Here is a 22360-nt window from a genome sequence, read left to right as displayed (position 1 = left end):
CCCCCAGTGGTTTTTAAAATATAATGCTCATCTTTTCTAAGCACAAAATGCAAAGTTCAGGTGCAATTGCTTAGAATCACTTTCACTTTCTTGCTTGAGAGAGTTACTTATCAAATCCCCCTCTTTGTCCTGTAGTAAGCAATGAAATTGTCCTGCACTTAGAATAAAGGCCCTAACAAGGGAATTTATGGAGTTAAGGCATGTGTTGTTTTTCAACTGGGACATATCAGTATTTCCCAAGTGGACATTAGGGGACACTAGCCTCTGCAAAAGCCCAAATCAATGTACAGACTCCAGCTGGGCACCCACCATGCGTCCCTCCTGGATATTCAGACATGCACCTAAGCTCCGAAACTGACTGCAAAACAAAACTGTTCAACTTTGTCTAAATTGACAAATGACTAGTGTCTCTTTCCACTTGGCCAATGAATACCTCCCAATTCCTTAGATTTGAAGAGCACAACTAGAAAACACTCACTTATTCAGCTCTAAAACGTGATCTCTAAGCAGCAAATGGATGTGGGCCTGCTGCCACTTATTGTGGCCTTACCTGGTTCCTAGTGAAATAAGGGACTGAAGGCAAATACAGCAAAGAAACCAGGCAGCTGTGTGGGGAATAAAAGCTGGAGCTAAATGTGAAGGGATGGGTAAGATCCTGTCATTCCTATTCCCTCAACTCCTCATTTACCAGCAAAACTGTCAGCTGGTAAAGGGTAAATCTTGGTTTAGCCTCCCTGCAACAGGCAGACTCCTTTGTGTCCTGGCTGCACAAAGAATTTAGAGCAGGGCCCAGCTGGAATCCATGTCAAATCTTCTCCCAGGACTCTTCAGTAAATCTAAGGAGTTTTTTTTAACAAGGAGGCTCTAGCGAACCAAGACTCGCCCATTTGATGACTTTATCCTCATGTTCCTCATTGCCAGCCCTCTACCTACATGGAGATGCCTGACTAAGGGGTTCCTGGAGCCCTGTATGCATTTTTTTTTCTTTACAAAGCCACTATTTATATTAAAAGACTCCTGCCTTCTGAGCCTCTAACTAAGCTGGGAATCAGGAGCAGAGAGAGAGACTGCATGGGTGAAATTCAGGAGGCTTCTGTGGGTGCATACATGATTAGAGAGAACCCAGAGCAATCGATGGGTGACTCTTTTTGCTTCAGGGGCACCTGAAACATATGAACACAAGAGAGAGGAGAAGGGGAAGCAGAATCAAAATCGAGAACTATGCTTTTTTATCAGTACAATAAAACAAGAGGGTGAATGTGAAACGAAAATATTCTTTAAATGACAGGAAATCAATGTGGATATCCAAGGATGTGGGTGCCCGGAGGCAGGTAGGCACTTTCCCACTGCCACTGATCCCCAGAAGGGCTGATCTAAGAAGTAGCTATTAGGACAAACATTAATTAAGGAATTAAATATGTTTTAAGCACCACATACTTGACAATTTATGTTTTAAGAAACAGTAATTAGCTGTATTCATGCAGGTTATCACTGTGCTCTGTACCTGCCGAATACTATTCCACCAGAAAGAGTTAAGAGGTACATAAAATGACTGCAGTGCAAGAAGGCTTTGGTCACAGCCAAGAAATGTTTCAAAGCTCTGTAAGTCTTTAACAATCACATTGAAGGAAAGACTATGAAAACAAGAAATGCCCATGAAGACCTACACTCTTCAACAAAAGAACTTGGAACAGCTGTGTCTGATTTGATCAAAAACTTTCCCCAACCTAACAACTATAATGCTCAGATTCTGACTAAGATGAAAAAGGACTCCACATTTCATGGTCAATCCTTGAGTGAGATGTGGACATTCCTGACAGAAGCCCAGGAGGTAGATGGAAATGACAAACACAGCTGTCCCCAGATGTGCCCCTACAGCACTGGCTCTTCAGGATATGGCCCAACAGGTACAGGAAGGTAGAATTCCATGAACCCTCATGAAACCTAACTTTGCAATTTTGTAGGACAGCAGTTCTAGAATATTGAAGCGGGGAGGCGGGGGGTGGTACCAGGGATTGAATCCAAGTTTAAACACTGAACCACATCCCCAGCCCTTTTAAAATATTTTATTTAGAGATATGGTCTCCCTGAATTGCTAAGTTACTCCCTAAATTGCTGAGGCTGGCTTTGAACTCGGGATCATCCTGCCTCAGCCTCTGGAGCCTGGCTCTGGACTACTGTTATGGAAAGAACTTGGATTACTTTGATTCACCCTGTGTTTTACAAAACAATTTGTTGGTTCTCGTTTTCACTTACTACCTTTGGACACTCCACTAAACACATTTAGGAGGTGCCTGCATAGGGAGAAAGCACTCAGCTATTAACTATTTTCCTCTTTCATGTCTCCCACAAATCTTGCCTGTGGCTCAACAAACTGCCATCATTTATTGAAAGGCCAGCATATCACAAACACATTTTTACTTTCATCTTCACACTCTACATGGTCATTATACTTAATCCATAATTAGGAACGGGAGACTCATAAAGTTCAAATCAGTTGTCCAGCCTTGTAAGTCAGCAAGACTTATCCAAATCTGTTTCCGTCCATCCAAAGTGTATCTTCTTTTACTACGCTGTGATGCTGCCCTTAACAGTATTATACTGCGGGATGCCTTTAAATCAGTTTGTATATCCGTTTTAACTCATAACAAATCTACTTACTATGGGTTGTGAATAGCTGGTATACAGTGATAGAACACATGTTTAGCATGTCTCAACTGGGTTCAACCTCCAGTCACACAGAGAAACAGACAATTACAAAAAACAAACTCTCACTCCTTACTAGTATGAAAACTAGTACTGTAGAAACAAGTACTACACAAATATATTTTAATATACTAACATTTAAGTGTATGTGAACCTTATATTAAATTTTTGCACTCTCCATAATGTACACTGACGTAATAATGTGGAGTTTGTCAAAGGGAAGCTGACTCCCTGTGCCCAGAGTGGGTTACTCAAGAGGACCGTCTTCAGATACCAAAGTCCTATTATCTTCAGCTTTCAGGACCAGAAAAGCCAATCAGTATCCTAAGAATGCTTTATTTGGATCCTGGTTTTTATGCCCCAAAGAAAATGTTACGCACATGTATGCATACATGCATAATACCCAAAATTATTTTTATATTTTGAAATTAGAAATAAAATAGTCTCAAACCAAATTCACTTCTTCAAGCTAATACAAAACTCCTTATAGAGAAATCTATGTGAAAAATTATACCATAGCCAATAGGTTCTTGTATAACTCACATTTTAAAAAAACATCAGGTGACAAAAGCTATCTCTTTTGTCAGGGTATGCTGACCCCATGGGATGAGGACTGAGTCAGCTGCCCAGGGAAGCTCTTCACCCACCCATACACCTCACCCACAAACCTGACAGTTCAATGTTCTGACTTTTCATCTCAGCCTCTCTAGTTAATCTGACACCTCTGGTTAGGGCTGGATACAGGTTTTAGATGGTGGTTTCCTTTAACTTCATCTCTTTTAATACGGCTTGTCCATCTCATCCCAACTGGAAAACATCGTTCAGGTCTTATATGTCAGTTTGAAGGTCTACAGCTCAGTGTTAAGTTTCCTGCTGACATCTCTCTTGTATCATCTACAATGTGTCATTTGCCTAATAGCTGATGATGTTACTAGGGTAATGACTTGGGTTTGTTTACTTGTGCCCAACAGACAAATGAAAATATGTGGGAATTATTGCTCTCACCATGCCTTTAAAACTTCAAAGGTGGGCACATGATGGAACACTTAGGATTAAATGAACAAGGAGTTTTCCAAAGATCCTCATTCTTTAACAATATTGGCTCAGTAGGGGTGCAAAAAGGGGAAACAAATTCTAGCTCTCAACTGTAGCCAATGTCATAGTAAACCAGTGCATTAAAAGGTTTCTGGAGAACTCATTTAAGAAAGGTTTGGGGTTGAGCATTGCTCAGGCCAGAGCAAGCAAACTGAGGCAAAGAAGGGCAAGGACATACTTTCTGATCTTATCTACCAATGTGTCCCACTGGACTCAATTCAGCAGCTGCCTGAGGTGAGGAACAACCTGTAACCTGTTTCAGAAGGCAGAGAGAACATCCCAGAGGGGTATGAGAAGTTTCCTCCAGATGAACCTTATAATCACACTCAGCCTCTGAGCCTGACCCAACATGGAGAAACCTGCTAAAGACTCACATGGCCAACCCCTCTTGCCCCTGCTTGCTTTTAACCATATGAAGGAAGAAGCTTTGTCCCAGAGACTATCTTTGTTAATTATATTACCAATTGGTTACTAGTACATTTCTTATCAGAGGAAGGTATTCATTAAATAGAATATTTTCATTCTTATGGAAGAAATATGTTTTTCTCTTTTTTGTTGCATGAATAAAAACAGTACATGCACACTGGAGAAATTTATGACAGATGACAAAAAGGAAAAGAATCAAACCACAGTTTTTCCTCTAGTTAGGGAGAAATCGTGTTTGTATGTATTGATTTCAGAATATACATTTTTAAAAATATTTTTTTTAGTTATAGATGAACACAATATCTTTATTTTATTTATTTATTTATTTTTTAGAGAGAGAGGATTTTTTAATATTTATTTTTTTAATATTTAGTTTTCGGTGGACATAACATCTTTATTTTATTTTATTTTTTTTTTAATTTTTTATTGTGGGTTGTTCAAAACATTACAAATTTCTTGACATATCATATTCCACACTTTGATTCAAGTGGGTTATGAACTCCCACCTTCACCCCATACACAGATTGCAGAATCACATCAGTTACACATCCATTGATTTACAAATTGCCCTACTAGTGTCTGTTGTGCTCCACTGCCTTTCCCATCCTCCCCCCTCCCCCCTCCCCACCTCTCCCCTCCCCTCCGCTCCTCTCTCTCTACCTCCTCCACTGTATAACCCTGAGGGTCTCCTTCCATTACCATGCAATTTTCCTTCTCTCTCCCTTTCCCTCCCACCTCTCATCCCTGTTAAATGTTAATCTTCTTCTCCTGTTCTTCGTCCCTACACTGTTCTTAGTTACTCTCCTTATATCAAAGAAGACATTTGGCATTTGTTTTTTAGGGATTGGCTAGCTTCACTTAGAATAATCTGCTCTAATGCCATCCATTTCCCTGTAAATTCTATGATTTTGTCATTTTTTAATGCAGAGTAATACTCCATTGTGTATAAATGCCACATTTTTTTTATCCATTCGTCTATTGAAGGGCATCTAGGTTGGTTCCACAGTCTTGCTATTGTGAACTGTGCTGCTATGAACATTGATGTAGCAGTGTCCCTGTAGCATGCTCTTTTTAGGTCTTTAGGGAATAGACCAAGAAGGGGAATAGCTGGGTCAAATGGTGGCTCCATTCCCAGCTTTCCAAGAAATCTCCATACTGCTTTCCAAATTGGCTGCACCAATCTGCAGTCCCACCAGCAATGTACAAGTGTACCCTTTTCCCCACATCCTCGCCAGCACTTGTTGTTGTTTGACTTCCTAATGGCTGCCAATCTTACTGGAGTGAGATGGTATCTTAGGGTGGTTTTGATTTGCATTTCTCTGACAGCTAGAGATGGTGAGCATTTTTTCATGTACTTGTTGATTGACTGTATGTCCTCCTCTGAGAAGTGTCTGTTCAGGTCCTTGGCCCATTTGTTGATTGGGTTGTTTGTTTTCTTATTGTCTAATTTTTTGAGTTCTTTGTATACTCTGGATATTAGGGCTCTATCTGAAGTGTGAGGAGTAAAGATTTGTTCCCAGGGTGTAGGCTCCCTATTTACCTCTCTTATTGTTTCTTTTGCTGAGAAAAAACTTTTTAGTTTGAGTAAGTCCCATTTGTTGATTTTAGTTATTAACTTTTGTGCTATGGGTGTCCTATTGAGGAATTTGGAGCCCGACCCCACTGACTGTAGATCGTAGCCAACTTTTTCTTCTATCAGACGGCGCGTCTCTGATTTTATATCAAGCTCCTTGATCCATTTTGAATTCACTTTTGTGCATGGCGAGAGAAAGGGATTCAGTTTCATTTTGTTGCATATGGATTTCCAGTTTTCCCAGCACCATTTGTTGAAGATGCTATCCTTCCTCCATTGCATGCTTTTAGCCCCTTTATCAAATATAAGATAGTTGTAGTTTTGTGGATTGGTTTCTGTGTCCTCTATTCTGTACCATTGGTCCACCCGCCTGTTTTGGTACCAGTACCATGCTGTTTTTGTTACTATTGCTCTGTAGTATAGTTTGAAGTCTGGTATCGCTATACCGCCTGATTCACACTTCCTGCTTAGCATTGTTTTTGCTATTCTGGGTCTTTTATTTTTCCATATGAATTTCATGATTGCTTTCTCTATTTCTACAAGAAATGCCGTTGGGATTTTGATTGGCATTGCATTAAACCTATAGAGAACTTTTGGTAATATCGCCATTTTGATGATGTTAGTTCTGCCTATCCATAAACAGGGTATATTTTTCCATCTTCTAAGATCTTCTTCTATTTCTCTCTTTAGGGTTCTGTAGTTTTCATTGTATAAGTCTTTCACCTCTTTTGTTAGGTTGATTCCCAAGTATTTTATTTTTTTTGAAGATATTTTGAATGGAGTGGTTGTCCTCATTTCCATTTCAGAGGATTTGTCGCTGATATACAGGAATGCCTTTGATTTATGCGTGTTGATTTTATATCCTGCCACTTTGCTGAATTCATTTATTAGCTCTAATAGTTTCTTTGTAGAGCCTTTTGGGTCTGCTAGGTATAGAATCATATCATCTGCAAATAGTGATAATTTAAGTTCTTCTTTTCCTATTTTGATGCCTTTAATTTCTTTCGTCTGTCTAATTGCTCTGGCCAGTGTTTCGAGAACTATGTTGAACAGAAGTGGAGAGAGAGGGCATCCCTGTCTAGTTCCAGATTTTAGAGGGAATGCCTTCAGTTTTTCTCCATTCAGAATGATGCTAGCCTGAGGCTTAGCATAGATTGCTTTTACAATATTGAGGTATGTTCCTGTTATCCCTAGTTTTTCTAGAGTTTTGAACATAAAGGGATGCTGTACTTTGTCAAATGCTTTTTCCGCATCTATCGAGATGATCATATGGTTCTTATTTTTAAGTCTATTGATGTGGTGAATAACATTTATTGATTTCCGTATATTGAACCAGCCTTGCATCCCTGGGATGAATCCTACTTGATCATGGTGTACAATTTTTTTGATATGTTTTTGTATCCGATTCGCCAGAATTTTATTGAGGATTTTTGCATCTAGGTTCATTAGAGATATTGGTCTGTAGTTTTCTTTCTTTGAAGTGTCTTTGTCTGGTTTAGGTATCAGGGTGATGTTGGCCTCATAGAATGAATTTGGAAGTTCTCCCTCCTTTTCTATTTCCTGAAGTAGCTTGAAAAGTATTAGTATTAGTTCTTCTTTAAAGGTTTTGTAAAATTCTGCAGTATACCCATCTGGACCTGGGCTTTTCTTAGTTGGTAGTCTTTTTATGGTTTCTTCTATTTCCTCAATTGATATTGGTCTGTTTAGGTTTTCTATATCCTCCTGACTCAATCTGGGCAGATCATATGAATTAAGAAATTTATCTATGCCTTCACTATCTTCTAATTTGTTGGAGTATAAGGATTCAAAATAGTTTTTGATTATCTTCTGTATTTCTGAAGTGTCTGTTGTGATATTGCCTTTTTCATCCCGTATGCTAGTAATTTGAGTTCTCTCTCTTCTTCTCTTCGCTAGCATCGCTAAGGGTCTGTCGATTTTGTTTATTTTTTCAAAGAACCAACTTTTAGTTTTGTCAATTTTTTCAATTGTTTCTTTTGTTTCGATTTCATTAATTTCAGCTCTGATTTTAATTATTTCTTGCCTTCTACTTCTTTTGCTGTTGTTTTGCTCTTCTTTTTCAAGGATTTTGAGATGAAGTATGAGATCATTTATTTGTTGGTTTTTTCTTTTTTTAAGGAATGAACTCCAAGCAATGAATTTTCCTCTTAGAACTGCTTTCAATGTGTCCCATAGATTCCGATATGTTGTGTCTGTGTTTTCATTTATCTCTAAGAATTTTTTAATTTCCTTCTTGATGTCTTCTATAACCCATTGATCATTCAGTAACCTATTGTTCATTCTCCAAGTGATGTATGCTTTTTCCTTCCTTCTTTTATCGTTGATTTTCAGTTTCATTCCATTATGATCAGATAAGATGCATGGTATTATCTCTACTCCTTTATATTGTCTAAGAGTTGCCCTGTGACATAATATATGATCTATTTTTGAGAAGGATCCATGTGCTGCTGAGAAAAAAGTGTAACTGCTTGATGTTGGGTGGTATACTCTATATATGTCAATTAGGTCTAGGTTATTAATAGTGTTATTGAGTTCTATAGTTTCCTTATTCAACTTTTGTTTGGAAGATCTGTCCAGTGGCGAGAGAGGTGTGTTGAAGTCTCCCATGATTATGGTACGGTGGTCTATTAGACTCTTGAACTTGAGAAGAGTTTGTTTGACGAACATAGCTGCACCATTGTTTGGGGCATAAATATTTATGATTGTTATGTCTTGTTGGTGTATGGTTCCCTTAAGCAGTATGTAGTGTCCCTCTTTATCTCTTTTGATTAACTTTGGCTTGAAATCTATTTTATTTGATATGAGTATGGACACTCCTGCTTGTTTCCGAAGTCCATATGAGTGATATGATTTTTCCCAACCTTTCACCTTCAGCCTATGTATGTCTTTTCCTATCAAATGCGTCTCCTGTAGGCAGCATATTGTTGGGTCTTGTTTTGTGATCCATTCTACTAGCCTGTGTCTCTTAATTGGTGAGTTTAAGCCATTAACATTTAGGGTTATTATTGAGATATGGGTTGTTCTTCCAGCCATATTTGTTTATTTCTGTTACTAAACATGGTTTGTTTTCCTCTTTGATTATCCCCCCCCCTTTACTGTCCTACCTCCCACTGTTGGTTTTCATTGTTATTTTCCATTTCCTCTTCCTGTAATGTTTTGGCGAGGATGTTTTGAAGAGATGGTTTTCTAGCTGCGAATTCTTTAAACTTTTGTTTATCGTGGAAGGTTTTAATTTCATCCTCCATCCTGAAGCTTAATTCCGCTGGATACACAATTCTTGGTTGGAACCCATTTTCTTTCAGTGTTTGAAATATGTTATTCTAGGATCTTCTAGCTTTCAGAGTCTGTGTTGACAGATCAGCTGTTATCCTGATTGGCTTACCCCTAAATGTAATCTGCTTCCTTTCTCTTGTAGCTTTTAAAATTCTCTCCTTATTCTGTATGTTGGGCATCTTCATTATAATGTGTCTAGGTGTGGATCTCTTATGATTTTGCACATTCGGCGTCCTGTAGGCTTCTAGGATTTGGGGTTCTGTCTCATTCTTCAAGTCTGGGAAGTTTTCTTGTATTATTTCATTGAATAGACTTCTCATTCCTTTGGTTTGGAGCTCTGTACCTTCCTGTATCCCAATGACTCTTAAGTTTGGTCTCTTAATGTTATCCCATATTTCTTGGATGTTCTGCTCATGGTTCCTTAACAGTCTTGCTGAGCTGTCTATGTTCTTTTCCAGTTGAAATACTTTGTCTTCATTGTCTGATGTTCTATCTTCTAAGTGTTCTACTCTGCTGGTAGTATTCTCCATTGAGTTTTTAAGTTGGTTTATTGCTTCCTGCATTTCTAGGATTTCTGTTTGTTTGTTTTTTATAACCTCTATCTCCCTGTATAGTTGATCCTTTGCTTCCTGGATTTGTTTGCGTAATTCGTTGTCGAAGTGATCTTTCATTGTCTGATTTTGCTGTTTAATGTCTTCCTTGATACTCCAGATCATCTGAAGCATGTATATCCTGAATTCTTTATCTGACATTCCATCTGCTGCAGCTGTTACCTCTTCTAAAGTTGCGTTGACCTGCATTGCTTGTGGTCCTTTCTTTCCTTGTCTTTTCATACTGCTTGCGTATCTTTCCTGCAGGTGCGGGCGGCGGCTCTGCTCTCTCCTTATTCCAGTTGGGGTGTCGTGGCTACCACGCCGGCAGGTCACTGGGCCTGTTCTGGGAGCTGGCGGCGGCTCTGTTCTGCCCCTACTCCAATTGGGGTGACGTGTCTGTCGTACCGGCAGGCCACTGGGCCTGTCCCACTGGTCGGTCGCAGATCTGCCCACCTTTCGGGCACGGGTGGAGGCTCTGCTCTGCCCCTACTCCAATTAGGGTGTCGTGGCTACCCCGCCTGCAGGACGCTGGGCCTGTTCCTGGCACAGGCGGCGACTCTGCTCTGCCACTACTCCAATTAGGGTGGTGTTTGTACCACGCCGGCAGGCTCCTGGGCCTGATCCGCCGGTCTGTTGTAGGTCTGCCTACCTTGGAGGCGCGGGCGGCGGATCTGCCCTGCCCCTCCTACCACGCCTGCGGACCCCTTGGCCTGATCTGCAGGTTGATCACTGGTCTGCTCACCCTGCGGGCACAGGTGGCGGTTCCGCTCCGCCCCCACTCCAATTGGGGTCACGTGACCACCACACCGGCAGGGCCTGATCCGGGCGTGGGAGAAGGATCTGCTCTGCCCCTACTCCAGTTGGGGTGACGTGTGTACCACACTGGCAGGCCACTGGGCCTGACCCGCCAGGCTGACCCAGGTCTGTTTACCTTGCAAGCGCGAACCGTGGCTCTGCCCTGCCCCTCCTACCACGCCCATGTACCACTGGGTCGCGGGTCTGCCCACCTTGCGGTTGCGGGTGGCGGCTCCGCTCCGCCCCCTCTCCAATTGGGGTCACGCGGTCACCACGCTGGCGAGCCGCTGGGCCTGCTCCGGGCACTGGCGGCGGCCCGGCTCCTTCCCTCTGGCTCGACGACAAATTGAGGAGACTCGGGTGACTGTGCCTCACCCCCCCTACCAGGAGACCAACTGCTTATGTCACCACTGGTATTGATGAAGTTCCCTCCTCTGCCGCTTTCTGCAGACGTCAGATCTCTGCCATGTTGGTATCCTATGCGAATGGCAGCATTTCGTTCCCCTTGCCGGGCAACCAAAGCACCGGGTGAGTCCTGACCGGCCCTCAGCAGGACCCGGACCGAGAAGCAGTTTCCGCGGGCTCCTAGCCCCGGGCCAGAGAAGTTCCGGGAGCCGGAACTCGGCCACTCCGTTCTCGGTGTAAGCTCCTATAAATGTAAGCTCCAAGAAGCAATCCCCGCGGGCTCAGTTCCGGGAGCCGGAACTCGGCCGCCCCGCGCTCGGTATTCACTCTGATAAGATCAGGTTCTAAGAAGCACCCAGGCGCTGAGCCCTAGCAATCTGTCTGCACGCCTCAGGCGAATTGCAGCCTGAAATTACCTGTTCTATGGCTGAATGAGCTGCGGTCAGTCGAAAACAGGGGTGGTGACGTCAGTTTACCAACATGGTGGCTGCTGGCCTCCTCTGTGGTCTGACCGGTGTGGAGAACCGAGATGGACCGCTTCCTTCCCCCGTCTCGAACCCAGAATTCAGCCCTGAGTACGGTGCTTGCGCGGCTGGCAGAAACTGCAGCGCTGTAACCCTGCGTCTCTATCCCAGCGCACGCTGCAGATTCTAGCCGCGGGGCGATTTGCTGAATAAGCAGTGTTACCCTCCGTGCGACAAACCTCTCGCGTTTGAGTCCCCGTAGCTGATCCTCGTGCGATGGAAATCCTTCCTCCAGGTTCCAGAGCACCCCACTATTGCTGGAAATTCCTAACAAGATATCCTTTAGCTGTCCTGACTTGTCATACTCCCACACAGTGAAGCAGCACACGGGGGCAATGCACTCCCCTCGCCGCCATCTTCCCAATATCCTTTATTTTATTTTTATGTGGTGCTGAGGATCGAACCCAATGCCTCATGCATGCAAGGCAAGTACTTACCAATAAGCTACAACCCCAGCCCTCAGGATGTATTTTGATCTTTATCACATATTTTTTAAAATTTAAGAGTACAGTTTAATATGTTGCTTTGTACCTGTTTTATCCATTTAAACACAGGCCTAAATACATTACTAAATGCTTTTCCCTAACATTATTCTTAGTGTTTGCAAAAATGAATTTTTGTATTGAGAGAGCATATATTAACAAATCCTTTATTATTGAAAATGATACTGTTTCTGTTTTTCATTATTATAAATAAACTGCTATGAATATCCTTGTAGTTAATTATTTTCAATCACTCTTCATTATTTTTTCAGGATAAATTCCTAATGTAGATTCCTAAAATAAGACATATCTAATTTTTTAACACTCTAAAACTTATTGCCAATGTGCATTTAGAAAACATTTTAACAATTTTCTTGTGTAATAACAGAGTTTTCACTATCTCTTCACTTCTACTGAAGAAACATTTAATTGTAATTTAATAAATACCAAAAATTGCTGTAAGTAAAGGGAAACAAAGATAAACTAAGCAAGAAATTTACAGCCCACTTATTCCCATTATCAACCCCCAGGTAAGGATCTGGAATTGATAGATCGATACTGATCAACACCAAATCTGTAGGATGTATTACTGGGTGCATTTCATGCCCATTCTGAAGACAAGGAGCCCTTGAAAAATCTAGTTTCCTGTCTCTAAGTCTAGCCAAGCACCTTAATTGAACATGAGAAATGATCTGAGACGTATGTTCCAGCTGACTCCTGAATGAGCCAAAGGAATTAAGAAAGAGAACAGCAAAATACCACAATCCTCTTCAGGCTGCCTCTTAGCTGGAAATCAATTGTGTATTCTTGATACCAAGCTATTTGTAAAAGATGCCATGGATAAAAGGTAAAAGCACCTCAAATGCCCACTGTCACTTATTTTTTGCCTTTAGTTGCACAGCAGGATGCTCTTGTGTGACAGCATCCCTGACAGAGGGATGTGACCTTAGATCACTGCTCTTAACTGCCCTGGACTTCCTGCCTGCATTACTTTAAAAGGCAATTCACTCAAAGTGGGCAACAGGTTCTCAAAAGAGTCTCCAAGGGCTGGGGTTGTGGCTCAGTGGTAGAGTGCTCGCCTAGCACATGTGAGGCACTGGGTTCAATCCTCAGCACCATTTGAAATAAATAAATAAAGGTATTGTGTCATCTACAACTAAAAAAAAAAAAATCTCCAAAATAACAGAACTTGGCAGCAGCCCTCTGTGACAAGGACTTGGTCTCCACATGGCATTTTGTTCCCACTGCTTCCAGGGGTGGAAGAAGGAACCCGCACTTCACAGGCTGACCCCAACAAGGGCTCACTTCTTCATGACTCATCCACTCCTGAGACCCATTCACAGGAGAGCCATCTTCCTTCAGACTCAAGCACTGTCTCCAGGGGTCAACATGGCTAACTCAAGATAGAAAGTAAACTATCCCTGCACATAGCACTGCTTGCCCTACTGAGGGATATTGCTTTGTTTGTGCATAAACAAATGTGAATTGGATTTTTATTCATTTCAAAAAGTCATAAGACATTTGTCATCAAATAGCATGGGTAATAATTACAGTGGTATTTTAAAAGGAACCCATTATTTATTTTACATTCTAATTATATTAACATAAAAACAATTCAAATTCTTAGAAATTAGAGGATGCTTCAAAACACGAAATGAAAAGAAAACACATACCTGATAAAAGTTAGGCCAGAATGTACTAATGGCCAGTTCTGCTCTGTTCCATGTACGTGTTGGGTCTCCAGATATATTCCAGATAGGATTTCCCAAAGGTCCGTTATTGACTTTCACATAGACATTGAGTAACCCAGGAGCAGAATTACTCTTGCTGGATACAAAATAGTGAAAGTCAATGCAGTGGGTATCATTTTCCTTAAGCTGAGGTAAGAGTAGGTGAGCTCTCTGCCCCTCAGGTCTCCCAGATGCATTCACCAGCATGAAAGAGCCTGCAGAAACAAAATCAAGGGAGACTTACAATCTGAAACACTACTTTATGATCACCTCTGAGAATCTATCACCATTTACATGGGTTGGATACTGCAATTCCATGTATCTTACTTAAACTTAAAGCCCCAGTTTCTTTCATACCTTTTTATACACCATGTGCTCTTTCCTACTACCAATGTGTTCTCAAGGTCAGTGAATGGAAAATACTCAGGATTTTACTGCAGTTAGTCTTGTAAATAATAGATATGCATGCAGCATAATGTTGGTAGACTTGCTTTGATCAACCTGGTAGTCACTGACTACATTTATACCAACTAAAATTAAATTTCATACTATTAAAATTCAGGGTCTCAGTCACTCCAACCATTTTATATATTCTATGGCCACCTGTGAATACTTCCTACCAGGTTGGGCACAGCAGCACAGATATAAAAAATCCTCATCTTCTTAGAATTTTCTATGAACAGCACTATTCTATAACTGTACCACCATTAGGTAATTTTAACATCCTGAGATGACAACAGGTCAGGTGCAGTGGCACACACCTATAATCACAGCTACTCCAGAGACTGAGGAAAGAAGATCACAAATTAGAGACCCTATCTCACAATTAAAAGGGTTGGGAATGTAGCTCAGTGGTAAAGCATTCCTGAGCTCAATCCCAGTAAAAACCAAAAAGAAAAAGAAAAATTAGTATAGTCTGTGGAATCCTACTTTATTGGCCCTATGATACTCCCTAAGGTCCATGTAATATGATCCTTCTGCAGTTCAACACCACCACCCCTCTGTCACTGTTGTAACAGGTGACTTCTTGACAGTGGGGGCATTTGCCCAACAAGGTGTAGAACTGAACACACTGATGCATAATGGCCACCCCAGAAGGCGACCATTCCCAGAAGTCTCCATAAGCTCATGTACTTTGACACTCACAGCACTAACCTGCCAATGAGTTCTTAACAATTTCCAGATGGATCTATGCTTTCTATATACCCTGGCACTTGAGCGTTCTCTATATCTTGCTTCATCAGGAATGGTGCTTTTAAAACATGGGCTTTATAAACCATATAAAATGTATAAAAGCAAATTATTGGTTAAAAAAAGAAAATAGATCATAAGTCCTATTTCCTTTTAGCAGTAAGGCAAAATAATAATAGTCTAAGGAGGACCTCTACACTTGGAGCATAAAAATGAAAGAAAAAACAAAAACACCACCCAGGTGTTGATGGACTCCAAATATCTACTGGACAAGCAGGCTACTGTCCCAACTGAATATTATTTTTAAAACTACCTCATTGTGAGTCATAGTGGTCAAGGTGGTGTTGTGTAAGTATGTTTGTGTGTATATCTGTGTTAGTGCATACTTCCACATAGCTATACACAATATAACATAACCAGACTAGAAAAAGTGTGTAGAATTTTTGGTTATTCACCTGCAGTGATTTCCCTAATAGCAACACAAGATTACCTTTCCCAGAAAAATTATTATAAGGACCAAAAAAAAGGTGATATTCTTTAGTTATTAATAGGCCTTAAACAAATGTACTAACGCCATTGTTAAGGCTGTATGGCTGTTATCATTGCACTGGGGTGAGCTAGTTTTAATGCCATTTACATGCATAGGTATGGGGTCACAGAGAGATTAGGAAGCACTTTTCCAGATGATTTTAAGGTGAGTTATTGGCAAAACCATGACTTTGAGTCTCTGAGCTTCCAGCCCATTCCTTACCCTACCACACTTCAATAACCTCACGTGCCATTTAAACATTCATTTTAAAAAAGAATCTCTTCACAACAGTAAAGGATAATTATAGTAGCTTTTAAAAAATGGGACAATGATTCCAAAATGAACGTCAGGCCCATTAGAACACAGCTCAAAGGGGAAGGGTTATGTATGGAATGTGTATTTCAGTAATAAGGAAGAACTTTGAAAGATATTTAAGAAATGATTAAGAGCCTGTAGTCCTTGCTACACAGGAGGCTGAGGCAGGAAGATTACTGGGGTCTAGGTATTCAAGGTCAGCCTGAGCAACACAGTGACATCCAGGAAAAGGACAGATGGACAAATGGAAGAAAAGAGAAACAGAATCACTGAAATGGTTTGGCTGTTACAATTTAAAAGAATTTAAAAGAAGGAGAAGAAAATCTTTGAAAAATACAGGGCTGGCTATCCCCATCACAAATCCAAAGCAGGTCTTTGGTGTTAAACATGAGTTAAAGATTATATTTTACTGCTCTAGGTAAAATGTGAGCTGATTTATTGCACAATCTGTCATCTGGGGCTTTGTGATTTGTGAGGTAGTTACCATGTGCATTCCTACTGTTGGGGTTGTGGCACAACAGGACCTTGAGGCCACATCTGAATCATCAAAACGTATAGTACTACCACTCCATCAAGAGTATGCTTCCATCAATTAAACTTTGGCAACCCTGGGAGACAATCGTGGCAAGCTGCATAGGATGGCAAAAATATGCACTGCCCATATTCAGGAAAAGAGGCTTGAATGAAATTCAGGATGGGAAAACTCTGTTCTCATGCTGCCATACGCTCTTCATGAAATTACCTGGGTGTCCAAAAGTACTGTTTTCCTAGTTTCACAGCCTGTCTTAAAATGCTTAAGCCACTGTGCTCCATTCTACCACAACATTCCCTTCTAGTCAGATTTTTGAGTTATCCAAAGTAGACAGAGAACTTTATGTTTGAAGTCAAAGTAAAATTCAGGTAAAATCCAAGTTATAATTATAGCAGTCCTTTCTCATCTGCCATTTTTGTTTTCCATGTTTCAGTTACCAGTGGTCAACTATGATCCACAAAATTAAAGAAAAGATTTCAAAAATATAAATAATTCAAAAGTTTTAAACTGTGCACCATTCCAAGTAGCTTGATGGAATTTCATGCTGTCTGGCTCATTTCCACCCAGGACATGCAGCATTCACTTGTGCCACGTATACACACTGTACATGCTACTTGCCCATTAGTCATTTAGAGCCATCTAGGTTACCAAAGGGACTACTGAACTATCAAAGTGTTTCTGGGGTTTGGTGCTATCCAAGATGTCAGGTATCCACTGTGGGTCCTTAGAACATGCCCCTGACCTAAAAGGGTAACTATTTAAGTGACCTTAATTTATACAGACATTTCTCCTTTTTTGTCACTGTTTGAGTCAGAATGCAATCTGTTTTACAACAAGGTATGCTTCTGTACAGCAGATTAGCAAACAGGAATGGCTTCCCTAGAACACACAAGTCCCTTGAGTTCATGTGCAATTTTTTGAAAATGTAAAGTCTCTGGGGCATATTTTTCCTCCAAAAAAGGGAAATCTTTATCAATCCATGATGGCATTTAAACACTGCTAAGATATCCTGAAGATGTGCTTTCCCTTCCCTTAGACCAAAAGTGACAAGAAAAGTTCCTCAGTGAAGCTGCCCAGGAAACAGGAAGAACAGATAAGGAAACTGAAGCCCCCACTCACTCCCTTCTTCAGTTTGGAAAAAGAGAAAAATTATTAAGGATAAAGAAAAACTTTGGATCATATCTTTAAGTTTGGAAGAATATAGTCTCCATTAGAAGGAAAAGAATTGAAGACCCTCAACAGACAGAAGGAAGGCTCTGCAGACTATAATTTAGGGTTAAGAACAAGGTCCCTGGGATTCTGCTCAGATGAGCCAGCACTGTAATTAGAGATATCCCTATTTTATTTTTTTTTAATTTCTCTATCTACAAAGCTGCTTAGGTTTTGAGTTATCCACCCCAATTCAGGTTTCCTCCTGTTCTGTAATGTGTGATTCTGTGAAATTAGCGGGAGGTTTTCTAAGTACATATGTGTGGTATTGGTAGAAACACATATTCTCTGTGCGCTGTTCCTCTTCCACTTGTTCTGACCCTCAGGATGCAACACTGTTCTCTATGGTCCTAGCAAAGGTATCATTCTCCCAAATAGTCTGCAAACTAGCCAGTACTGTGATCTCAACACACAGAAGTTTTTAGGGAAAATTCTCCTTTCAGAGCACTTTTCCTTGGGGTTTGCTCCCTGAATGATATTCTTTTTGCTTTGCAGACTCCACTATTAAGGATGAATGTAGACACAGTCCTTAGGACAAAGTTTCCCACAAGACAGAAGTTCAACAAATGCTGATGATCATCATTATGTTGATGTTGGTTCCTCAAACCTTCTAAACACAGGCTTCTCTCCATCATCTGCAATTCTTTGTCATCTATTTTTCTGTTTCTCCCTGTCCACCTCCCAACTCACCTGTTCCTATTCTAGTTCATGGAAGTGGTAGTTTTTAAATTTCCTTTCTTTATAACAGGAATACTAGCATTGCAATATTATAAAACCTTTAGTTTCATCTTGCCCTTGAATTTGGGGGAAAAGGATGATCTTATTGTAGTTTGCAGCTATCAGGACTTAATTCATAGCTTTAAAATACAGAAAGTGACATTTCCACACCCATGAGTGTATCCTGATAGTGCTCGCTGCTATCATCCACTGAGTTTACAAAAGCAAGTGTGAACATTTATGCTTAGCAAAGTCTAGCAGCCCAGACCCTGCAGGAAAGTCACAGTTGTGTAGAAAGGAATTGCAGGAGGGAGGGAGAGGGACTGTTTAATAGTGTGAATTTATTACTGATCTGCTATGAAAGTAAAGTCAACTCACCAACAAATGTTTAAAGAACTAAAGAATTCAAAACATTGATATTCAATTTTAAACCATTAAGTGTGGTTTTTAAACAATATCCCTATATGGCTGAATGTTTAATTTTCATCTTCTACTTCAATGTTTTGACTGCAAGGAGATGCATTTTCAAAGAGTAATTGGGTCTCCCTCTGTAGTTATTTCCTTACCTTAATTTTCTCCCCCTACCAAAAGCACTCCAACCGGGCAAAAAAATAAAAGCAATCATAATTCAAATTAACATTGAAATTCTGTTTGTGTTCAGATAACAAAACACCCTTAAGTCACTAGTACATAAGTAGAGGATATAACATTGCAGGCAAATGAAATGAGCTCCAGTTGATGAAGCCAGCTTCAAAGGAGGCAGTCTTTAGATGCAGACTTCGAAGGTTTTTAAGAATAATTATTTTGGTTCCCCCCGAAGAGGAAAACTCTCTTCTGAGAACATGCAATGCTCGCATTCTCCAATCTTTGGGTGAATTAAATTTAGCTTAATCATATCCATTGGCAAATGCTTTTGATTAGACTATCTTCCATCATTGTTTGTGACAGCAGTAATAACTACATACGATTAGTTATTCCTTTCTACCCCATCATTAAAATTTGCAATGGTGTGGTAGAAGCTCTAGATTTGGAAGCTGAGGAAACTGCATGATTTCTCAGCCTGTGTTTGAGAACTATGCAAACGAAAGAGGAAGCATTTTCTGTTCTATAGCGTGAGTTATTTAATACTTGAGCTGATGGAGAAGCACCATGTTGTAAACTTTAAAGCCATTACAAAATCTACTTTTAAAAGCTTCTTAGTTCTAGCAAAAGCACACTGATCATTGGTCTTTCCTTCCCTTTGGCCATTTTGCCTTCATTTTATCCTTTATGATAATGCCTTTGAATATGTGGATTTAGGATCCAAAAGCTCCATAAAATGTTTACAAGTTCCATCAATGTTAACATACACCTTGACTCTAGTAGATGGGGCCATCTGGGCTTCTTCTGACCTATTCAGAAACAACCAGTTATAACAATTTAGTTCACTAGAGCTGTGCTTCTCAAACCATATATGATGGGGCAGTTTTTTAGACAAATATCCAGTGCATCTCAGAACAGATTTAAGCAAAATGCCACAAACCATGAATTGCTTTTTAAAAAAAATGAAATAAAAACACATAAGACATAAGCCCCAAATTTGTTTTGATTCAGTGAAATGAACAGAAAATTACTCTCAAATTCCTATGAACATTTTCTAAGGATTTGCTGTTCATTTCAGTACTGGTCACAGAGCAGGAACAAACAATGCATGGGCCAGCTTTGACCTGCACACAGCAGCATAGCATTGGCTTCTATCAGAGCAAAACAGTAAGCAGAGAGAACTCTGGTACCCACATACATTGTCCCTCTTAGCTCCCTGGGATTGGCTTGAGTATGCTCCACACATACTAAAATTCTGGATGCTCAAGTCCCTTATACAGAATGGCATAGTATTTGCATATAACCTAAGCCCACACTCCTGTATACTTTACAGCATGTCTAGATTACTTAAAATACCTAATGAAATGCAAATGTAAATAGCCATTATCCTGTAGGGTTCAGGCATAGTGACAAGAAAAAAATGTCTGAATATGCTTAGTACAGGTGTTATGTTTTTCAAATATTTTCAAATACCTTGATTCTCTGGATATGGAGTGGTCTACAGAGGGCCAACTATATACATTTTTCTTCAACGGTAGATGAGTGAAATTTAAAGCGAAAATAGGGGAGGGGATCTGCAGTTTCTTAACACAAAGGTAATTAAAAGAAAAACCCTTTGAATATGAAAGAAAGTTATACAAGAAAAGTAGGAGGCTGTCAGGAAATCAAGTGAACAAAGACAAGACAGATATGATCATGGTGACTGAAAAGGTCTCATTAGACTCTGTGAACAGAAAAGAACTGGCTTCAAGGCCAGGAGGAGATGCAGAGCTTGCAGCAGGCCACAGCCTAAGGAACTGCCACATATATCAGCAGAGCTGGAAGCCATGCACAGTGGTGTGCACCTGGAGTCCAAGCTACCGGGAGGCTTACACAGGAAGAAGATTGGAGCCCAGGAGTTCTAGGATAGCCTGGGCACACAGTGAGGACACCTCAAAAAAAAAATATTTAAGAGAAGAAATGTGCTACCTAGTGCCTAGAGCAAGTGTCCTATATATTTGGCCTCAATAAATCTTCACTACAATTGAAGACGGAAAGGCACAGAGTAAATTTAGCAAAGGGGTCCAGAGAAGTATTTAATAACAGAGCCAGGGGAATTCAAAGCTTTTCCCTTCAAGTTCCAAAGGCAATGCTTTAAACCCAATATTTCCTCAAATATTTTGACTGCAACTCGTAGTACAAAATGTATTGTACATAGTGACCCAGTGTGTGAGTGGAATATCATGTTTCTATATGTAGTTATGCCCACACACATGCAAACACAAAATTTACAGCAAAACAGGTGTCACTGTTTCTGACCATGTGTGTTTGTGCACTACACTCACATTTTCTATTCTCCTTTATTTCATTTTTCAAGATAAACAAATAAATTGATGCTAGCTATAACCCATAATTGACTTCACACTCCATGAATGTTTTACAACTGACTGCAATTCCTCCCCAACAACCAAACCAAAGAGAAATACACTGTGCTCTGCTTCCTCAGAAAGAAAGCTTTTTATTATTTGTCCTTTAAAATTTGATCCCATCCCCCAAGAGTCAAACTGCCAAGTTGTATTCCTCCTCCCACTCCGTCTGCCAGAGCTGGCAAGGCTCCAAAGAACATGTCTCCTCGGATGAGAGACTTCATGAAACTAGGAAACTAACTCAGGGAATAAAGCTCAAAGGGAGCAAAGCCTCTGTGGGGAGTGCCACCATCGCTTTACAAACACTTATTAACACCCATGCCAGCAGCTGAAGCCGTCTCCACAGCCATAGTGATGTCCTGCAGACCAGATGTCATGCATCCTTCTTAAGCTATTGCTGCTTCTGTGCCCTTTTCAAAAATCCACCCTCCTGCAAACATGAAATACTTATTCACAGACACTAGGAAATAAAATGTGAAGAAAAACAATTCTTTCTTCTCCCAAATGATATGTCTCCTTTTCAACTTGCCCTCTCTTCTTGCCACATTCCTGATATGGTGGTGAAACTACAGTAAGACAGCAAACAGAAGCCCATGGAAAATTCTAACCCACTGCACGACATTCTCACACCTAAAGAGTCCAGTTTGTACACTCACTGGGAAAAGATCTGACAGGTACATCCTGACAGGGAGATGCTTATAAGTCATGCCGGTTAATACACAGTATTCTACTCTCCTTGAGGGAATTCCACAGCAATCTATGTGCTTAGTATGTTTGGATCTGAAATCACTCCAGAAGGCCCATGATTTAATGGCTTGGTCCCCAGCTTGGGGATATTTAGAAGTATGAAAACTTGAGGTAGAACCTAGAAAGAGGTACTTAGGTCTTTGGGGCAATGGTCACAAAGGAGACGTGAGAATGAGTCTCTTATTCTCTTTTTCTTTGGGCCATGGGGCAAGAAGTTCAGCGTAGTCACATGCTCCCCACCATGATGTACCTAAGGCAATTGGGCCAACAGATTATGGACAGAAACATCCAAAACTGTGAGTCAGCTGTACGTGGTAGCACACCCCTGTAATCCTAGCAACTCAGGAGGCTGAGGTAGAAGGATTGCAAGATGAAAGCCAGCTTCAGCAACACAGCAAGACCCTGTCTACCAAGAAAAAAAAAAAAAGTACTGGGGAAAGTAGCTCAGTGACAAAGAGCCACTGGATTTCAATCCCCAGTATACCAAATAAATAAATAAATCTGTCATCTTTA

The 22360-nt window shown here is 40.5% G+C and overlaps 1 protein-coding gene across 4 annotated transcripts in view; it reads right to left on the bottom strand.

The window, feature by feature from the left end:
* The window catches only part of Ptprm (protein tyrosine phosphatase receptor type M), an 828844-nt gene that overhangs the window by 540466 nt on the left and 266018 nt on the right, over positions 1-22360 (bottom strand). For all 4 annotated transcript variants that reach the window (XM_071602455.1, XM_071602456.1, XM_071602457.1 and 1 more), the window contains exon 3: positions 13564-13835. In XM_071602455.1, the coding sequence (XP_071458556.1) occupies positions 13564-13835 (272 nt within the window). The remainder of the gene's footprint in view (positions 1-13563; positions 13836-22360) is intronic.

Source organism: Marmota flaviventris, chromosome 16 (assembly GCF_047511675.1).
Source record: "Marmota flaviventris isolate mMarFla1 chromosome 16, mMarFla1.hap1, whole genome shotgun sequence".
In the NCBI taxonomy this organism is placed as follows: Eukaryota; Metazoa; Chordata; class Mammalia; order Rodentia; family Sciuridae; genus Marmota; species Marmota flaviventris.
This window is presented reverse-complemented; position numbering and strand designations above follow the sequence as displayed.